Source organism: Halichoeres trimaculatus, unplaced genomic scaffold (genome assembly GCF_033239565.1).
Source record: "Halichoeres trimaculatus isolate MK-OKI-2021-1 unplaced genomic scaffold, fHalTri1.1 fHalTri1_scaffold_4, whole genome shotgun sequence".
NCBI classification, from domain to species: domain Eukaryota; kingdom Metazoa; phylum Chordata; class Actinopteri; order Labriformes; family Labridae; genus Halichoeres; species Halichoeres trimaculatus.
The window spans coordinates 22,991,285-23,013,929 of NW_027437182.1; the positions used below are offsets into that span (position 1 = coordinate 22,991,285).

A 22,645-nucleotide genomic window follows, 5' to 3' on the forward strand; every position below is an offset into this window, starting at 1 on the left:
ATTTGTAATATATAATAAAAGAAACATGTCAATGAGAAACATAGCTAAACATGGCTAATTCATTAACAATAAACATGATCAAAATAGATTCAACAGTTTTAATGCAAATAAAGAATAAATAAAATAATTTAAACAATAAATACTCTTATGTACAGTAAGGCAACATGATGCATAGCATCTCTCTAGAGGAATCTGGTTCTGACAAGTTTGAATGAAACAGCAACACAAGACCTCAGAAGTTATGTTCCTACAGTGATGAAATGAACGACCACATTCAACACGTACACACAAGCTGGCAGCATGTAAGTGATGTAAAGTTGGGTTTGATGGGATTTAAAATTACCCTATATTTTTTAAACAGTGTAGTTTAACTTGTCTGAAGTAAATTCTTTGTACAGATCTTTTTCTTTTTTGGCCGGGAAGTGTTCAGGTCCAAAAGAGCCACCACACCATTTTGAGAAATATGCACTGTCCCATGCTGCCTGCCAAGAATAAAAAATAAATGAAAGTAAGAAAACAAAGACATCTGAGACAAAGCGGAAGCACCTTTGCCCTGTGTTTGATAAATATGAACCAGTTTGTGAAACTTTTCACACGCTGGTAAGTCAAAGACTACAAGTCTTTTAGATTTTATAACCTAAAAGCAAGAAAACAAACAAATAACGGATAAAAAGAAATCTTTAATTTTTTTTTTTAAAGCATCTGTGTTATATTTTTCCATCAACTCTGCAATTGAAATTCAAATAAAGCGAATTAACTCTGCCCTTTAAAGTAATTCAAGCCAAGAAGTATGTATCGTCTGTTTTGGAGAAACATATCGCAGCCCAGAGACTGATACAATAGTTTGGTCCATGGGGATTGTGTTTGGACCTTTATTTGTAATAATTTTCCCTGAAAGTCTCTTGGGAGTTTCTGTTTAGCTTCTAACAGTACAACCTGCTGTTGTTTGAAACACGAGTTGGTGTAATTGAAAGCAAATGTGAGATTCTGTGTGGACTTGGCCGTAAGCATTCTTCAGATGATCCAGGAGAACAAAAAAAAAGGTTGGAAGTGTTTCAGCAGGCTGAATAGTGTGAGGCAGGAGCAATGGTAGTAAAGAAAATATCTGGAGGTCTTTGTTATCCTGGTGTTATCTGTGGAAACACTCTCCTTAGAGATACATAGAGCTGAGACAGAAAGTACAAACAGGCCAGCGCCTCACTGGGATATTTTTAGACTCGTTCAAGCCGCTGAACACAAAAAGATTGAATGGATGCTTTCTTAGAGGGCTTATATGCACATAATAAATCTTCCACTACATGACAGGTGATACTATGTTGTAAACTTTTTCAGATTACAACAGGGTCAAAATTTTATTGGTCAGATGTGAAGGACCACAAACTGAAGCTGTTTTTGTTGTAAGCTTTATGTGGTCCACTCGGGTTTCTCAAAGATCCATAAACATGTGCAGCACAGAGGGGAGGAACACTGTCAGACAAAGCTTTCAGTATTTATACGGATACATTGTATTCAGAAGAATACTTTTAAATTTTTCTCGCTGTGTGTGAAACTGTCCCAGTCTCCTGATAACAACACCAGCAGTGTTCACAACAAGAGCCAGTAAATGTTCAATGATGTAATGTTACAGAATTAAGGAGCATGTATTTTCTCTGCGACATCTTTTCTTATTCTGGCTTTATTAAAATTGGACCGGCAGTTTATTTTTGAAATTATTTAACATCATCTGTTGGTACAATGAGCAAATGTAGGTGTTGTGTGTGTAAAACAGCAAGCTCAAACACAACCACATACATGGGTTTTCACACTTCTACACAAAATAGGTGTAAGTACTACCATTCATTCAAGCCCAGCACTGTGAACTGGGAAGCAGCAGAACTGTTAATGTAGGTGGATGGGAAACCGTCTTCTTTTTTTACGCACTTTTTACTTTTTACCATGGTGATCAAATTTAGCTCATTGATGTAAGGAGTTGTTGTCTAAAAATACTCCTGAGACTCATTCTGGACACAAAGTTAGCTTGGTTAAAAGACATTACTGTGACTAGTCTATCATATGTGTGACATGATAAGATTGTTGATTGATGTTTCTGATGTTTCTGTATGCATATGTACTGATTTTCCAATCCTGTTTGTTTAAAGCACAGGCCGGGCGGTTGAAAGTGGTTTCATGTCACACCTGGTCTGAAAATAGACCATGTGCTGAAAAGCTGTCTCTCTGACTGATGGTAAGCTCATGACTATATTTGTGATGGCATCTTACGATAGACTGCTGACAGAGGGGTAAACAAGCACTTCAGAGCCAATGATGCACCAACAGCTAATATGGACATGCTAACATGGACATGCTAACATGGACATGCTAACAATGTGTGGTGATCTGATCCAAGCTGAATCCAGAGAGCTGGTCCAGTTATGTATTTTTCTGTGTGTCTTTGCCTTTTAATGAATTAGAGACTGTTAAGGGCTGCCTACAGTTACGTATATATATATATATATATATTCGAGCTGCCCTGGAAGGAAAGGTAGAGTTGCATCACATGGTGAAAGCTAATCGTGGTCTTATAAAGACCATTGCATCAACAAAATAAAACTGAACCACTGCTGTGAAGTTTTAAGTTTATGTTAGCATTTCTTCACGTCATAGTGTTTGGTCTTTTAGTTGTTAAACTGAGTTTTTGGTTGAATTAAGGCTCTTGATTTTTTCCTGTAATGACTTTGTTTTAATGGAGGCTTTGTGGGTCGTTCAGAACTATAGAGGGATATTATTTTCTGCTCCATTGTGGAGGTTTACGGTTTAAGTGGCTTTTGGCAAATAAACAAAAAGAAATATGGGCTACAAAACAAAACAAAACAAAACAAAACAAGAAAAACAAATATGTTGACATACTTCTATGGGGTTGAAAAGCAGTAACACAGTAGCATTAATAAAACTTGACCGTGAGTTGAGCTGATTGGAGGATCTGGATGGAAGACTGAGTAGTTGACTTAATTTGCTTACTAACAAGTCAGCAGACTACCTTAAATATATATAGTTTTGAATGAAAATACAAACCACTAAATCCATTTTTATGCTAATGTGTCACATATATATGTGTCTGTGTCATTAAAGAATATAAACCTTGGCTGTAAGGGTGAAAGACAATGGCTTCCTGAAAGCCTTGAAGGCAAAACTTCTTTCACAAGTAGATGGCATTTAAAAATAGAGATTTTTAGACTAATACACAAATTTTATAAGATATATTTTGTGACTTCTTTGTGAATATTGTTAGATTTGATTACAAATAAGGAAAAAAATACCCTTCATTCCTCATGAGTCTGTACGTTTCAGCGTTAGCTGCCTGAAGTCAGCTTCTTGAATGCGAGCTCTACCGACTGACATGGTTCTCTGATTTTTGTGTAGGAAACAGAACTTTGGAGTGCTCAAAAATTTCTCACCAGAGTCAACACAGAAGTTTCCAGAACAGACACAATGAAGTCTGGTGAGAAAGCCCAGCTGCACTCTTAGAAATGTAAACTGCTACCAGGAGCTTTTGTTTCACAAGAGTTGTAGACCTCCAACTTGGCTGCGGGAGGGTAATCCTTTCTCCTTCAAGATATCGTTCAAGGACACAAAGCAAAATGAGTCCATCACAGACAGGAGCAGCACTGATAGTTTCCTCCTCTGTACTTATTGCTTGTGGCTTGGGCCTCAGGCTGGGGGCAGAGATCCTGCTGGTGCCATCATGCTCCATCTGAAGGTATCTGGACCTCTGTTATTGTGACCAGCCAATAGATGAGGAAAGGCCCTGTACTCCTGACAGTGGACCCCATCTTGGACCCACTCCTCAGACCACATGAGCCAGGGTTCATGGGGACCTCCTCTACAAAGACCAGTCTTAGTGGCACCTTGCCCAGGAAGGGACTGCTCCTCTTTGTGTAATTCAGATAGACCAATCTTTCAGTCACCCCACACAGCTGCAGTTGGCAGCAGAGAGCCACCTAATTGTCTGCCAGGTCGTCTGTTTGTCCATGAAGGACACAGTTTCATAGCGAGTGGGCCGACAGCAGGGATGGCTGCTGACCTTCTTCCCGCTGATGCTCCCGTTGTCCATGAGAGACTTGAGGGCCAGGTCATAGTTCTTGCGGGAGCTGTAGCATGTGCCAACACAGTATTTAAAGAGGATTATCTCATCTGAGTCATAGCCAAGACCAAGGTCACGCACCCGCATTTCTTTTTTCTCCAAGTGGCAGTCACGGCTGCTCTTGGTCCTCTTGCGGTTCCTCCTTGATGTTCTGGGTGAGTTTGGTTCATGAGGGGAGCGTGGCCATCTGCTCAGTGGGATTTCCCCTTCCTGTGACCACTCCTCTGCAAGACAAAACAAAGGTTAGACTTCACACCTAACTTCTATTTGACAATCAACATGCCAAAATCAAGCTCTAAATGAGTAGTTTTTGGTAGATCAAAAAGAGAAAATAGCAACTAATATTAAGGTAAAATGGGAAGAAGATCTGCAAATCCAAATAACAGAAAAGCATTGGGAAGAAATGTGTACTGGAGCACATAAAACAACTGGTTCCTTATTTTGGAGAGAATTCACCTGGAAAATGATAGTAAGATACTTCTTGATGCCAGAAATCGTGAAGAAATATAAGGGCATGAACTCAAAGTGCTGGAGGAATTGTGGGGAGGACAATGCAGATTACTTACATATTTTGTATACATGTACAATAATTCAGACATTTTGGAAAGAAGTTATTAGAATCTTCAAAAACATTTTTGGGAAGGCATTGGAATTAAAACCAATAAATGTATTACTAGGGATGATACCATTAACATTAAGTCCAGATAAAAAATATTTATTTCAAAACTTGAGAGTAACAGCAATAAAAATGATTACTAAGAACTGGAAAAAAAAATTATTCACCAGATATCAAAAAATGGATAACTACAATACAAGAAGTACAGATGAATGAAAAGATAACACACAAAATAAGGAACATGGAAAATGTTTTTCATAAACGGTGATTTGTAAAAAAGAATTGGATGCAAACTAATTTAACATAAAAATCAAATAAAAGGGAAAGAAAAAAGGCAGAGGAAGAAAGAAAAAAAAAGAAAGGAAGAAGGAAAAAAACAAATAAAAAAGAATAGTTTTAGTCATAGTCCTTGCTAACAAATTTCAGTTTAAAATAAATAGCCTTTTTGTTGTTTCTCTTTTTCTTTAATAAAGAAATAACCAATTAAATGAGTAGTTTTTGAACATCTCTTTTGCCTGTAATGGGAGACAGAATGGTGGATGGTAAACTAGTTTTTATAAGCTATATGTCAAACTTTGTGCATTATTCTTGTATTGTCATTGCATTACTCTGATATTGTATCACAGTATCCGTCAAACAGTGAGGGATCAAACTGAAGTGAAAACGAATGGCTTATCAGTAATTGAGCAACAGGCAGTTTAATTTGATAGAAGAGGGAGCAGGGCAGTATAATCCTAAAATATGTGCCAAGTTTATTTGTTACCTTTTTTGGTTATAGCTTCTCGTGCAGCACGAGGTTCCTGCTATGGAAACATTCTCCCCGGGTTAAGTGTTAGGTTTTAGCTGGAGGATAAAATGTCCATTTTCTGGAATATCGGGTATCCACTTTATGATAATGCTAGACAATGGTCAGTGTTGATGAAGAGGACATATCAACGGGAACAAAAACAGGACATATAATCATCTCATGAAGACAAGATGTCCTTTTTTAACCCAAAACTAACCTTTTTAAAAAAGTTGTGCTGATGCTGATAATTATGTGTATGAAGGTTTATTGATTTGATCAGAAATTCTTTTTACTTAAAAGTAAATGCAAAGACAGTGGGATGAGAAAACACATTTCTGCAGCCTTAAATGCCATCTGTCGCTGGTGATAGCTCATCTTACGTCGATTATAGATCAATTGTTAATGAACAAGCCACCGTTTTAGATATTGTGGTATTTTACAACTCAAGGTAGAGAGGGGGTTTTATGGTTTCCAATGTTATGAACTTGGACATCAAGTAACAATGCTCATACTGAATGTGTGCAAATTTTAAAAACTGCTACATGTTCATATGTTGTTCCCTGAATCTGTCTGTAAAATGCTCAAAATGACCTGTTCCTAAAATATCACAAAATCTTCACAAGACCTTCATGAGATCTTCATCAGACTTGGTGAAATAATAAGGTCATCAAATAAGGATCTCCTAGCTGGTTCATGACACATTGGAGGGGCGGGCCTCAAACACTAAGTCCTGCCCACATCTCTGCCACTAACAGGCAGTCAGAGGTCTGGCCAATTGAGGGGAAGGGCATTAACAAAGAATTTAAGTCCAAGGCTAAAACAAGGGTTCCCTGAAACACCAGTGTGAAAAAAAGCTTCTTTTTTTTTTTTAGCTGTAAATCATGTCAAGCTCCTACAGGGCTATCAGAGGGACAGAATAAACCCTCAAAGAAAACAAGAGCCCCTCTTAAGGGAATGATAGAGCAGAGAGAGTAGTTCTGCATTTATGGATTTGCTCATTTTAGTTGTACTATATCATTTTCATGCAAATACACTGACCAGTCACTTCATTGGGTACACTTTGCTAGTACCAGGTTGGACCCTCTTTTGCCTTCAGAACTGCCTTAATCCTTTGTGGCATAGATTCAACAAGGTACTGGAAATATTCCTCAAAGAGTTTGGTCCATGTTGACATGACAGTATCACACAGCTGCTGCAGATTTGTCGGCTGAACATCCATGATGAGAATCTCCTGTTCCACCACATCCCAAAGGTGCTCTATTGGATTGAGATCTTGGGACTGTGGAGGACATTTGAGTACAGGGAACTCATTGTCATGGTCAAGGAACCAGTCTGAGATGATTCCAGCTTTATGACATGGAGCGTTATCTTGCTGGAAGTAGCCATCAGAAGATGGGTACACTATGCTCATAAAGGGATGGACATGGTCAGCAACACTACTCAGGTAGGCTGTGGACTTTAAACCATGCTCAGTTGATACTAAGGGGCCCAAAGTGTACAAAGAAAATATCCCCCACACCATAACACCACCACCAGCAGCCTGAACCGTTGATACAAGGCAGGATGAATCCATGCTTTCATGTTGTTGAAGCCAAATTCTGACCCTACCATCTGAATGTGGAGCAGAAATTCAGACTCATCAGACCAGGCAGCGTTTTTCCTTCTTCTATTGTCCAGTTTTGGTGTTGCTGTGTGAATTGTAGCCTCAGTTTCTAGTTCTTAGCTGACAGGAGGGTCACCTTGTGTGGTCTTCTGCTGCTGTAGCCCATCTGCCTCAAGGTTGGACGTGTTTTGCGTTCAGAGATGCTCTTCTGCAGACCTCGGTTGTAACCAGTGGTTATTTGAGTTATTGTTGCCTTTCTATTAACTCCAACCAGTCTGTCCATTCTCCTCTGACCTCTGGCATCAACAAGACATTTTGGCCCACAGAACTGCCGCTCACTGGATATTTTCTCTTTTTGGGACCATTCTCTGTAAACCCTAGAGATGGTTGTTGGTTAAAATCCCAGTAGATCAGCAGTTTCGGTGATGCTCGGTTTGAACTGCAGCAGACCATCTTGACCATGTCTACATGCCTAAATGCATTGAGTTGCTGCCATGTGATTGGCTGATTAGAAATTTGCATTAACAAGCAGTAGGACAGGTGTGCCTAATAAAGTGGCCGATGAGTGAATTTTACCGTGGGGAAAAAAGTTTTGAACCATCCTGAGCAACTGTGCAGTTTTAATAAGTTTGCTTCAAAGATAGCATCAAGGAAAGTCACTGTTTTACACATTAAGAGCTTTCAATGAATTTCTGTGTCACTTTCATTACTTAGCCTCACGTTAGAGGCTCTCATGAACTCACAAATTCCTGGGGCATATAAACACAATTGGCACAGCGAATGTGCCGGTGAGTAATCTTTCTGTTATACATCTGTTAGGCTGCATGCTGGAAATGTTATCAGGGTAAGACGATTAGGGGAAATGTTTTTATTTCAGAGTGAACTCCACATTCACATGGCATCGACTCAGATCTGTGATATAAAACTCTGATATCCTCCTCAAGCTGCATTAGTTTAGATAATATACCACCCATAGGTCTAAATCAAAGCATGTGTGTGAATTTCCCTTTGGGGATCAATAAAAGACATTCTATTCTATTCTATTCTATTCTATTCTATTCTATTCTATTCTATTCTATTCTATTCTATAATATGTTAAAGCTTCTAGCCTATTCTATGTAAACTTATTGTAAACTCTCATCATTCCTTTCTGGTATTTCAATAATTTAATTTTCAGTGTTGAACTCTATTTTTTTTTCACCATTTACAGTTACATGCTGTGATAAAATTTACACATGACACATTTTTAAAGGTAGGGTCTGAAGGACTTTCCTCAAAAAAAGAGAGAAAAAAAATCAACTTTAACAGGAATAATCCAGCTCAATCCTAATTTCTGGGCCTCTATACATGTGTGTCAGTGTCAGTGTCTCTCTTAACCCTCCCCTCTGCCTGTTGTGGGACGTTTCTGGGCGGAGGGTAAGCCTGGTTAGCCCACCCAGCGTACCCAGTGCGCAAGTGACTTTACATGTTGATTAGTGAGTGAAAAAAGCTGTACGGAGCAGCTACAATTGTGGATGTAGCACGAATCAAGAACAACAACCAAAGTGAAAAGAAATGCAAAACAAATAAAGCTTTGTACCTAACTTTTCAATTTACTTGGTGAGCAGCACAGTACGACTAGCGATGCAAGTTGGCTTTCTCCTGAGCAGGTATGTGTCAAAACCCAGTGATTAGCTTGTGCTAACATGCCAAGTCAGGTGCACAGCTCTTGAGTCTCTCCCACATAGAAATGCTATGATGCTACAGGTGATTGCTGGGCTAATGAGTGTCTTCACATAGACACGGTTGGAGGCAGTGGGTGTGTGCTGCAGCTGGCACTGAGCCAAGGAGGAGGAGTCCAGTTGTGTTTACCAACAAAGTAAAATTCCTGCAGATCCAACCTTTGATTTTTTTTATAAATATTGTGGATTATAAATAAATATAATGGGAAAGCTTTGCTTAAATTCTTACACCAGAGTGGGATCAACTGTAGCACCTTTCAGTGTCCGCTCTGTAACAAATAAAGTTTGTCTGATTCTCTCTAAGCCCTCAGTGAAAGTTCCTCTCATCAGCTTTGTGATTAGCTCGCCAGAAGAAAAACTTAGCCAAGAACTTTTCCAGTATTTAGGAGGACTCCTGATGGTGAGTTGAGGCTGTTCATGTGGCATGTCTGCTCTGGGCTTTAGAGATTCAAAGGTGAAAAACTTCTCACACTTTAGTTTATGTACTGGATCAGACAGGAGTTTCACGAGCCAGCAGGGGAGAGCATGTGTGATTAAATTGAAAGCAGACATGAGCGTTGAAACTGGGAGTGATTCCTTTGGTTATCAGCTGAGTGGTGCAACATGTACTGTCACTATGCAGGGTCATTACCAGGGGAGCGAGCTGCTGGCTGAACTCCAACAGGACCTGAGTTTGCTTTTTTCAGTTGCCAGGAACATTTCACACAAGATTTACCCTACCCGCAGTCCAGACCTGGCCCAGGTGTTTGACTGATTTCTACTTCCTGACCTGTGGATGGCTTGGCCCTGCATTTTCTCTGAATGCCTCCATGTAGTCTGTTCCTCAGGGAATGCTTATTAGCACTGGAGAATGCTCATTTACAGCAGCAGAGGTGCTTGTCAGTTCATGCCTTGATGTTTACCAAAATGAAAACTTGTAATCATGAAGAAAAGAAGAGCAAAAAAATGCATAGAAAAAAATCCTCAGGCGAAGAAGAGTCGAGGATCCGTTTGATTAACTCCGCTCAGGTACATATTCAACCATGTTAAAACACGCCACATGGGTTTCCATTATAATGTAATTACACAACTATTTCCATGTTACAATTGAATGGGCAATGTTCTGGCAATCATGTGTGACTGTACTTAACATTATTATTGTTTTTGAGAGAGACTGCTGTCACGAGAACATTTCAGTGTGATGCTCCAGGGTTTCAGTGGGATGTTTTTCATCTCTTCTTTGAGTCTGGTTGAAGAAGAAAGAATGGAGGTAATTTAGCTGCCTCATAAATACATCAGCATCATTGAGTGAGTGACAGGATGTGCAGCACAGAACAATACTGTAAAGTGACAGCCGCTGCACTTAAAAATTCTCTTAAGCTCAGAGAAGAAGTCAGGTCTTAATACAGCTTCTTCCATCCTATGGTTTTTTCTCATTTTGCATTCAAACTCTGTAAAAAATAAGTTATGCCACACTAGTTTATATTCTTTTATTACTGTTTATTTTCTATTAAGCAGCTTTCACTTTTGTAATGTGGTCACAACTGATTTGTGTTATCCTTCTTTTGTAGCCACTTCATATATGGTGTCGAGGTATAGCTAACATTGGTTTAATTATTTTACTAGTTTGTTAGTCTGATTGTCATCAGATCCATATTTTATCATTACAGCAAAATGAAGTCCTGGTTTGCTTAAGCTGAAACCAATCTGACTGGAAGAATAAACAGCCACTGCCCACAGTCGTTCATCTTACAAGGCTGGGACGAAGACGACGATGATGCATGGCAGAAACCTGCACGTTGGATTGATTATTTTTACCCTCTTGTACACTGGGGCTCTTGTTTAGTTGACCAAGGCCATACTCAGTGTTGAAAACTACCAGGCAAATCTCCAGAGGCTATATTAGTCATTCAGGAGTGACACACCGCTATTTTATGACCCCCACTTCAGATTTATAAAGCTTTGTTTTCAGCATCTCAAGTGCAAACATCGAGTAATGTTTCAGTGACAGATGAAAATGAGTCTTACAGAGGCTTTGCAGGATACGCCTGCAGTCAGCAGACGTAACATGGCCCCAAATCTTTGAAGTTTTATTTCATGTATCCCCACAGGGGAGGTCTAACAGAGTTCCCAAACATGTATGGTTTGATTTATTCAGGTCCTTTTTTATTTCTCCTTTTCATTATTTTTAAAAGATATCTTCATATTATGAGCTTGTCATTTCTTTACATATGTTGGCCAATGACACCAAACTGGTTACGTCCCGAAGTGGTGTTTTTTTTGTTTCAGCGTATGTCTGGAGATCCTATGTGTAATAATGGTTGCGTTGTTTACACTCAAGATCACCTGTTTGCAGCCTGTAGCTTGTTGATGCTAACTAGTGCTAGGCTCGATGTTCCCTGCAAGCTGGGAAGAAGGAGGTGAGGACAACGTGTTGGTACTGCAGCGTGAGCTCAGAAGAGACAACATCGATCCACCCTTCCATCCATTATTATAGGGACTGTAAGGTCTATTGCCAATAAGATGGATAAGCTAGCTGTGCTAACTCAGCACCAGAGGGAACATCAGAGGGCAAAGTGGCATTGTGCTTTTCACAGGCATGGCTAAAGGAGCTAACACCGGGCACAAAGACCACATTAAAGGATTTCACCTGCCGTGAGCAGACTGGATACAGGAGCGTGAGGGCCAATCCCAATCTACCCTTTAGCCCTTGGTTTTGCGCATGCGCTGTAGTGAAGGGGTGTCTCAATTGGCCGTAATATCAGGAGACGGACTAAGGGGAAGAGACATACAGCCGTTGAAACTGAGACAATCTGAGACCTCACCTGAAACTAAGGGGTTTGACATGTTTCCCATGATACTAATACTTTTTGTATCAGATAACCAATCATTTGCTACTTTATGTTAATATTAGCCAGGTTTTGAGCTGTTGTCGCCCTAATCTGACATCGGTTTATCCCCAGTTCGTAATAATGTGCTAATAAGTGAAAGAACAGTTGCTTTGCCTACGACAGCCAGTGAGGGTCTAGGGGGTGATGATGTAGAGGGAATCGAGTTGTGTCTCGTATCTAGAAATATTTCTTACCCCTTCCCCTTGACCCTTAAAACAGAGGACCAGGGGGGAGGGGTAAGAATGACAAATGGGACTGGCCCTGAGAGTGAACAGACTGGTGAAGGAAGCCAGCTCAGTCCTGGACCCTGTGAAGGAGGAGGCTGACCAAGTGTAATAGCCAAATTGTTGCCTTGATGGACATTTGTGTATGATACACTTTCTTGTTTCCTGTTGTGACTCCTGAATTTCCTTTTGGGGCAAGTATCTAACCTTGCTTGAAATTTTCTACCTTCAAAACCTCATTAAACTTGGGGTTGTGCCCATGCTCGTGATTCTCTGCTAGAATAGACAATAATAGTGTCTGTTTGGTATCAGCAGCTGAAGCTTCAAAAACACTGACCAGGTTCAAGCAGTGGTTTGCCCTGAGCTGTATGAAGCAAGTGCAGAACTTATCCAACTTTCTTTTGAGGGCATACGCTTCCTGGGTGGAGAATGAGGTGCATGAAAAGGTAAACAAAGCTTGTGGTCCTCGTGCAGTTTCCTGTGTCACACCAACATTAAAAATCAGATTCCACCAACCATAACCACAGAGATTTCCTAACCTTGACAAGGTGCGCATTAATAACACAACATTTCCCTACACTGAGCCAAAAATGTGCGATCAGGAATCAAACTTAAACTGAGAATGTGACAAACCGATGGCAAACAAAATGAAACACTAACCAATGGCTTCAGGCCAGGGTGAGTGGAAGCGTCTTTGTTGCTCTGAATCATCTGCAGGAGACCAAGAGGGCTGTCTGAGGACACGCTGGAGGTCTGACTGAGCCTCCGTGCTGTCCTCTTCAGAAAACACATCTTCCACCAGCAACAGTAATGACGCCAACACCCAGAGCATCACCTGGGAAGTTAAAGGAAGCAGAGTCAGAAGTACTTTATTAATCCCTGATGGGAAATTGCTCTTTTGTTACTGTTACTCCTTCAAAAAGTTGAAAAAATAAAGTACAAATTGAGAAATTCAAGATTTGAGAAATTACAAAATATACAATTATAAGAAGTTATAAAATTAAAGATGTACGAAATTACAAGGATAAAAAGTGTAGCATAAGTACACTTGAAATTGAATATATCTATGAACTATAAGTATGATATGGAGAAGTTGCAATGCCATTGTGTACGTTTCTTTTGAAGGAGGAAAAACAAATAACTAAAATCATAGTTTAGTGAGACATTTAGAAAATATTATTTTGAGGCCCTCCTCACTTCATCCTAGTTTCTTTCCCTGTAAATAAAGGCATAAAAGCCACATATGTAACTTTTAAAATATATAAAAAGAAGAAGAGATCCTTATACATTATACTTTACTGCAGAATGGGAGTGAATGCACTTAGTAACCTTTCTTCACCGTGAACAACAAATTTGAGTGCAATAAAATAATAAATAAATGCTAGATTGTGAAATACTTTACCTCTTATCTGAAACTTAAACCTGCTTCTAACAACAAAGCTTATAACAGGTGGTGTCCCATTCTTCAGCCCAAAGAAATGGGAGATGAGTGAAGTCTTGGTGGATAGCAAAGAATTACAAAACAAGAGATTTCAACCTGGACCAAAGTGGAAACTGACTTTGCCAATCCTACAGTGATACCACAAAGAGCTATTTGCATTTCATTTGCTCATATACAGCATGCATACATTGTGGAAACTGAAAGCTGCTGTGGGTAAGCTGATCCATCCTGTTCTGTCGGCTCTTTCACATGGAAATAGCGTCTGGATTCCCTGTGTCTGGCTCTCAGCCTATAGCGTCCCCGTCTCCACAGCACTGTGGGATACCTGCAGCTGACACCTGCACCTCTTTAATTACTTAATTGACATGTGACACCTTCTCTCTGTGCAGGTTAGCTTAATATTTTAACATCACTTATAAAATGAGTTTCTCTGCAGTGTCTGGTGGAACGTGAGGCCCAGATCGAATGGGCCAGTGTAGTGGAAACTGTCCACTGATGAAAAGTATCCTGCAGAATCCCACTGGCCTACTTTCCTGTCTGACCGGCAAACGTTCATCCACTCACCTTCCAGTTCTTCAGGTGATGCTGGGTAGTCGACACTTCCTGCCTCCACCAGGTTTTTCCATCTGGGAACAAAAACAAAAATCACTTTGTGTAGGAGTTTAATTGCTCTTTTAAACAACTTCTGAGACAACAGGAGAACAGCTTCTACTATCTCTACTATCATCTCGACCAAAAGAGTTTCACTGCAGATTCGTGCTGTGGTTTACTATAATGCCCAAGAGCTATTTCAGTTTATTGTGACAGGGCGACGCTCTTCACTTCGACAGCACGTCAGAGAAAAATGTTGTAAATGCCCCCCGGTGGTTACAAGCACATGAAGCTAAGGCATGAGGAGATTTGTCATCATAACTCAGATGGTAACTAAGCTATGAAGTTAACCACGACTGAGGCAGTCCTTTAGTGAATAAAAACAAACACACCAATCACCTGAGGGTCACAATGCACTCTATTTGACTTTTTTTTTTATTTAACCTGCACTGTACAGAACAGAAAACTCAACCGTTTCTATCACTGATCATGAAACACCGTTCCTTCAAACCCCTTCCCTCCCGTGTTGTTACTTGCTATCACAAAAGCAGCTCTGCTAACCCTCATGTGTCTGTAGTTTGAGCCTGATAACATGTAACACTTGTCATATTGGAAGATGTTGGTTCTTTATTCTCTGCGTTACTTTATTGGACTTAGATCTCAAAACCTACATGACCTGATCTGGTCTTTGACGATCACGGTTCAGTGGTTGGGTCTTCAGATCTGCATTCTACCTCAAAAACTGGTGCACGCAGACCTTTTCTCAAATGATATGTTAAGTGCACTCTTTGCCCATAAGCATGATTAATTTTATTCAAAATCAACATCCAGTGAGTTAGCCCATGATTAGGGATGCACTGATCTGACTTTTGAAAGGCCCCATATAATACAAAAATCACTTTAAGTCTTTTAGTGAAATTTGTTGGTCTTTGGCTTTCCTCCCAGCCCACAAAATGTGATATTTAAGGACAAAACCTGTACTTAGTAGTGCTTGTGAATGTAAAATGCTGACCTAAAACAAGCTGTTTGGAATTTGGGGATTTGCTGGTGTCAGCAATTACCTTTTTTGACCAATCAGGAGCAAGTCTGACCTGATTGGTCCACCGGAGCAGATACCCCCGAACCCCCTCCCCGCCCACTCCCCTCCCCGCTGCTGGAGAGAGGAGTGTGGCTGTTTTTGTCTGTAAACAGCCACATAGTTCCATGCACAAGCTTCCCATCTTGTGCATGGAAGACAAGACTAAGTGGCTAGAGTTCATTTATCAGGAAATGTGTCAGCTACACTCAGTAAAACTGTGCATGTGTGTGCTAGTCACTTCACAGCCGACTGCTTTTCCAACTTTGGACAGTACAACAGAGGGCTAGCGAATAGACTGGTCCTAAATCCTGGCGCATTACCAACCATCCACCAACAAACCTCGACACTGGAAATATGAGTATTTTAAAAGCTGTGTGCTGTGGAGCAGATGTAAGAGCTTTTCCTCAGTGTCCCCCCTATCTCTGTGTTAGCTTCAGGATGCTAACTGTAGCTGCTGTTAGCCTGTTGTTTAAGCCTGTAATGTTACGGTAAAGGAGCTTTGCTGTTTATAAACATTGTGAACTCTGAGCTCAGTAGTCATGGTTACATAGCGCCGCTCTCAGTGATGCTGAAGAGCGGGGCAGTAACAGTGGTGGCTCATTTACGTATGAAGGCCACGCCCACTGAATCAGAGCGTTCTGAACAGAGGGGCTATGAGAGCCTGGAAACAATGCTGCTTTGCTTGATTTATTGGCTTTTTGGACCAAAACATGTTACTACCATTTCATGAAGACATCAATGATCCATATTAAACTGCAGCAAAAGAGCATACTATGGGACGTTTAAGTCCAGATATCAACACCGATACCTTGGCTTTGGTATCGGCCAACAATGATCTGAAATAAATCTAACATTCTCTGTTCCTTAACACGCAGAGACTAAGAGCTCTGTTTTGGCAACTTCAGGCTTTTATGACTTCATAAATCTGAATTAATAAAATAGATTTAAAACTGACTTCATCATTATCATATGCAATTCTTAATGTATGGTGAGTAAATCTCAAATACTTTTAGGATTTACAGTTCAACTGTAAACCTCAGCCGTGGACAAGTGAGGGATTAAAGTTTTGGGTGAAACAAGAGTGTTATACCACCAAACTGTTGAGCCGCTGTAGTTATTTTTTCTTATGCTATTTTAGCTCTGCTGAGCAAAACTGTACAGACCTACCAGCATTCATGATGGAGCACACACACATGGTTGTTGTAAACAGAAGGGAATAGAACTGAGTTCATTGGATCTGTCCTCTAGATTTTCCTTTTGTCAACGATATCTGATCTCACCAGGATCTGATCTGTGGACCCTACTGATCATCCCTGTGACTTATGATACATGCTGTTTTTGTTTCAACTACAACTTCAGTCAGCTGACCCCTAGATGGCCCCACGCTAACATATCTATAGAACATGACCTAACCACAAAACAAGAAAATGGTCTACAATGAAAAATAAAGCAGCAGAGCCAGAAACACGCTCTTTACATCTATTTTAAGGCTGAACGTCTTTCTGTGTGGGTTAACCCTAGAGCGAGAACACAAAGGAATCATTTCATGTCGTGAAGCTTGGCTGAAAACTGAAGCTGCTGTTTCACTTAGTCCAGTCTGCTATATATAAACCAAACTGGGAAATCATTACAGTAGCAGGTGTTTTTTCCTCAGAGGATTAAAAACTGTTCTAAATGATCCTAATAAATGAAACACATAAATTATCTAACTAGTAGCCTATTATCATAATGGATAATGTGATTCAATGACACATTTAAACTTGCAACGTTTGCTCAGCTGACTATGCTACTGCTATTTGTTAGCGATCTTTTATTAAAACCGAAAGTTCAGGAAAAGCCTTGTTTTCAGTTTATTGGTGTATAGACTTTACGAGTGGTGACATCTGATATCAGTGCAAGAAGACCTTGCCGTTATGTCCAATTTAACAGGAATTTGAAAGGGGTTCATAAAATCCATCTGTCGTTCCCATACAGCGGCCTCGCTCAGGGAGCGGATGCTGAAGGCCGAATAGAGGAAGCCGAATGCTGCGATGACGTAGCTTTATGAAGCTCATGTTTAAAAAGACAGATCAGACCAGTTTCAAATGACTCACTGAAAAAGAATTCATGTGATAAAAAGATTCTTAATGCGTGATAAAAACAGTTTCTGGAGTTACTGAGAAAATAAAAGCTTTTTTACAATGACAAAAGTTGTCCTTGTTTCTGTGATGTGAGGGGAGCCATCCAAACACTAAGATCAAGTTTCTTATTTTCTTGTGCCAACGGTTAGAATAAGCTCCACCGGGATTCACAGGTACAAACACACAAAACAGAGTAAAACGTGTGATTCTGTTAAACAGTACTTTAAAAGCCTTTTATTTTCTCCTCACTCAACTGTAGTAATGTGTCTCAGAGTCTTTCAGCAGCACAGGCTCAGGTAGAGAAAAGGGTACAAAGGTGATATAGATCAGATTACACAACACAGGTAGTGTGTTTGGTGTATACCTGTGTGTAGAGGGGGATTAAGGCCTGCAATGGCACACTTCTTCTTTTAAGATTGCAAGCTCCTGTTATGTAATCAGTTGTATTAACAGTCATATGAGATCATTAACAGTTGCACAGTCACCAATTCCTGCAGGAAGTGGCGTTGATATAGACTGTGAGTGAGAGTTTGAGTACAGCTGCTGATTCAGCTAAGATAGCTGTTTGTCTGCATTTTGATGGCCATCACTGAATCACTTAAATTAATCTATGACACAAGTTGAAGTGATGCTTTCAATGAAGAGACAAAGACCAAGGCGTCAAAGAGGACTAACTAATCATGATGTGGTTCTGTGATTTGATGAGGAGGGATCTTAAGTGCAGGTGTCTAAGCTTGTGTAAATCAGGGGTGGCAAACCTGTGGCTCGCGAGCAACATGTGGCTCTTAGCCTTTCGGTATGCAGCTCTTCGAACCATTCAGAAAAAAAAAAAATATATATATATATATATATATATATATATATATATATATATATATATATATATATATATATATATATATATATATGTCCTGTTATGAGTATAGATATTTGTACTTAAGTTTCAGTTTCTCTTCTCTACATGTGCTCCTCTCAATTGCTCAGATAGATTAAAAAAAGATAGATAGATAGATAGATAGATAGATAGATAGATAGATAGATAGATAGATAGATAGATAGATAGATAGATAGATAGATAGATAGATAGATAGATAGATAGATAGATAGATAGATAGATAGATAGATAGATAGATAGATAGGATGTTGTCGCTTCTGCAGTACAAACAGAAATTTGTTTTTGACACGGCTCCAAGTACAATTTTGAACACACTTACAAACACAATGAATCTTGCTTTGAAAATTGGAAATGTATTGATTTTCATTTTATGTCAATTTGTTTATGTGTGCAAGGAAGTGTGGCCAATCCTGGTGTAGATGGACCAGAGACCGTGTAGTGCATACTGCGGGTGTTGGTGGCTCAGTGGTTATCTCTCAATCAGGAGGCTGGGGGTTTGATCTCAGGTTCTGCTGTCCACATGCTAACACACCCTCAACTCCAAACTTCCACAGTGGCTTTGTGTCATCACTGTGTGAATGGGTGAATGTGAGTAGTAAAATGTTTAAGTGCACTGAATGACTGGAGGAAGCACCATGACAGCACAGACCATTTATCATTCATAATAGATCACTCCTTAGTGTCTAAAAACAATCAAAGGAAGTTTCATATTGAAAACACTGACTCAACTTAACTTTTGGTTGCCTGAAAAGAAGCAAAGAAGTGGAGTTCAGGCAAACTTTTAGCTTCCTTGCTAACAGCCAATACAGTGAGTTATTTAAAAATGTACTTCTCTGTACAATATCTGAAACAACAGAGAATTTATCTTTTATTGTATCATATCTGTAAACGTGTTTTGTAACTGTAAAGATATGTTTCTTCAAAATGGTTGAATGTGTTTACATGTGACTCCTGATAAACACAGACATCAGAGGTGATACTCTAACATTTAACTCTGTTAACCACTATCAAAGACAGTTACTTTGATAATGGTTAATGCCTTCATTTTTGTTCCAAATTCAAAGAAACAAACAGGTGGTAAACCTGGTGAAAATCAAACTCCCCTCCTACTTCACTGGACAGGGTCGCTATGATCTAAGATCTAATCTGAACACATCTCTAAAGATCTTTGGCTTACCATAACGCTACAAAGGCCACATGCTCACATTTCCTGTCCGACAACTCTAGTTGTGATAAGTTGTAAGGTTGAATCCTTCATCTTTCCAGATAAACAAACTCAGTATGAAATGACTGACAGTGCTGTGATCTGGCAGTCAGGTAACATGAAAATAACAGCATCACATTAATAAGTGGATTTCATTAAACTTCATTAACTGTTTTTGCATCCAGATAAAGGTAAAAGACAGATTTCAGTAAGCTTTGCACTTGAGATGAAACTTAAAAGTCGAAGCGCTCATTGGGAAACATGCTATGGAGGCTGTTGCAGGATGATTCATGGAGCAGAGTTAAGGTGTGGAGGTGGAGGAGTTGGGATTTGATACAGCAAGGGCAATTATGAGAGTGACCTGGTCTGGCTTTTTGATGGGGAGTGAGGCCTGTTGTAGATTTTATTTCAGTACGATTCCAAGAAACTCAAGGGTGTAAGGGGCCATCTGTCTTTTCTGAGGACTAAAGGAAAAAAAAAGCACAGAGCATCCACAAACACGTGGTGCTGTTAGGAAGGAAATGAAGTGGAAATCATCTTTGAGATCTGAATCTGAAAAGTGGACTCACGGTTACTGTGTAAGATCCAGGACTTCTAACAGGGCGTGTAGGTGTTGAGGCTGCTTTCTTAACCATAAGTAATCACACCTAAAGAGTGATACGACTTCTGTGGGCAGACACTAGAGAACTGTTTAAAGCCATGATGTTAAAAAAAAATAAATAAAAAAACATTGTTGATGTGTGCTTTGGAATCCAACAGCTTTTTCTCCTCAAGTAAAGCCAATGCCCAAGTGTTAAAAACTGTAGTTCATCAAACATCCACTTGAGGCGGGCTGCAGAGCATACACACAGCCAGCCTTGAACACGTTGGCCTGGATAGATCATTCCTCTATCGGCACACTCTGTACAGGGGGGTGAATTTTCTTATAACCTGTCAAATTTTAAGTAATCAAACAAACTGATTTTGTCTATTGAAGGGGATGTCTGATGTGACTGACAGGAGGGCACACAGTAGTTGTTGGTGAAGAGACTTTGCCTTCCTCATCTTCACCTCTTTACCTCATCCTAACCCAAACCCTAATTAAAACAAAGTTAGCTAGAGTCACCTTTCTCATTATGTTTCCCACTGACGATGGGCTTCAGATCCCTACGTCACTGCATGTTGGGCACTTTAACCTCAGGTGCATCGAGCTGTCAGGTACATTTCAGCTTCTGATCATGTCAGCTAGCACACTGTATGTAATCACCATGACTACTAAAAATTTTGTTCTCAGTTTGGCAATCTTGTCTATATTAACTGTAGTTTGTGTGTTTCTGGGTTCAGAGTAAAAAACAAAATAAAATAAAAAGAAAAAGAAAGAGAAGGAGGGACTTAAATTTCAATTCATATACTGAATGTGGGAAGACTGACGGCACACCAGATGCGTCTGCAGTGCGTTTGTGTTCCGCTCAGTTACCATAAACGGATCAAATAGGTTTTATTCAAGTCAATGTGTCGACTTACACTGAATCCATTCTGTTGCAGTACGTCTGCGTAGCTAGTTTGTCGTGCTGCAGGTAGTACGCGGCCATCCTATTTTTGACAGAAGCAAAGCTGTGACGCATAAACTCAGCGTAGGAAATATCAAGCAGGACAGGAAGTTGTGACCGGGACCTACCTAAAACACCAAGTGACTTTCAAAATAAATCAGAACGTGTCAAAATCAGTTCATATTTAGCTTGACTACAATGATAAACGGACATAGTGAGCGGAGCCAGACCAGGAGTCAACAGGTTTGTGGTTTTACAGCCCAACATGAATGAAGAGAGGCTTATCAATGGAGAGGGAAGTGTGGGAACTTCTTGGTCTCCTGACTCCAGCTGTCTGTCAGTCACGCTGCTTGTTGAACCAAACACGCAGCCCAAGTAAGTTGAGAAATGCATTCAGGACATAGATGTATCTGGTGTACTTCAGGTGAACCTCTCACTTCATATCTTTTTTTCTTATTCTTCTGAAGGTTCTGTTCATTTTAAATATACTCGGGTATTAACCAAATATTTGTGACTTGATGCAAATTTAAAGCAGAACTTTTCATGATAAAATCACAATAGTTTTAAAATGACAAGTTAGATTTCAAGTACACTGATCAGACAAATCTATTATATCCAATAACCTTTCAAGCCCACAGCTATAACATGAAATATGGACTGCTGCTGGAGTATTTAATAAGACATAGAGTCTGTTGGGCTCAAAGCCTTCAAAGTCGGCCTCATATCCTTACACTGTGCATAAGCACAAGCATCCAATCCCACATGCTTTGGAACGAAACGGGTTCAATCCTTGTTTATGTGTCGGCAGAGACAGTTAAGCCAGCAGCCTGTCAGCACCTCTCGATAGATGTCTTCAAGACATTTTTATATAAATTGAGCCTTAATAAATGAAGTGGGGCTGTTTGGATTTCCCAGTGCAAGCGTGACTGGTGTGGAGCAGATGTTATTGTAAACTCTGCACCGGGCTGACAGCTTCCACCAGCAGGCGTGAGGAGGGAGACGTTTTTTTACCCAAATGTTACAGAGTCAGTGAAGTTTGTTTAAAATCATTTTGATTGAAATCATAAAATTTGAATCTAACTTTTTTTCCCAGACACTGGATGCTGCAGCTTGTGGTGGTTGCAGGAGCTGCTGATTGGAACAGTACAGTCAGAGCTGTCTGGGAGAGGTTAGCTCTGTTTACATAAATGCCTCGAGCCATCATTCCTAAACCTTCATGTTTGAAGAACTGAACTCACTCCATACTTCCAGAGTCATCCTTGGCTCTCACAGGACACCCTCAGCAGTCTTAAGGAAAAGACAAAAAGGAACTTGATACACCATGTACCTGCTTCCATGTTATACATGAGCTGAACTAGTTCACACAAAGTGGGACCAAGAAACAACCTCCTCACCTGTGGTCAGACTGTTCATAAGCATTTTCAGTCAACACTTAAAAATCTCAGTTTGCTTGGTATTATCTGTCCTGCTAAAAAAAAAAAAAACTACAATCTGAAACTTGCTGCCCTAGAAGGAAAGTAAATACTGGATGACACATGCTATTTCTGCCTTAATACAGCAGTTTCTTCTGGTAGACATTTGTTTGTGTACCTACAATGCTCTTACAGTAAAGCAAAAACATTTTCTTAAGTTTAGAAAATGATCATCGCCAGAAATATCAAAGAAGTCTCTTTGACTGAAAAGGATCTTACCATTCTTTGATCCTGAAATAGCAATATCTCACTGCTTTTCTATGCAGAAGGCAATCGCTTTGGTCATCTCGTGTAATGTTCAATGAGGTCTCAAGAAGCAGGAGCCGTGTCCTGGATCATGAAATGATATATTCAGTGTTTGTCTCTTGCTCATG

The 22,645-nt window shown here is 39.9% G+C and overlaps 1 protein-coding gene across 1 annotated transcript; it reads right to left on the bottom strand.

Moving 5' to 3' along the window:
- Window positions 1–201: 201 nt before the first annotated feature.
- Window positions 202–16,228, bottom strand: artn (artemin). Its single transcript, XM_074667915.1, has 4 exons — window positions 16,219–16,228; window positions 13,947–14,008; window positions 12,602–12,776; window positions 202–4,344 (listed from the first exon to the last, which is right to left on the bottom strand). Exons 1-4 carry the CDS (start codon window positions 16,226–16,228, stop codon window positions 3,941–3,943), a joined length of 651 nt encoding a protein of 216 aa, XP_074524016.1. The 3' UTR covers window positions 202–3,940.
- Between the last annotated feature and the right edge of the window lie 6,417 nt (window positions 16,229–22,645).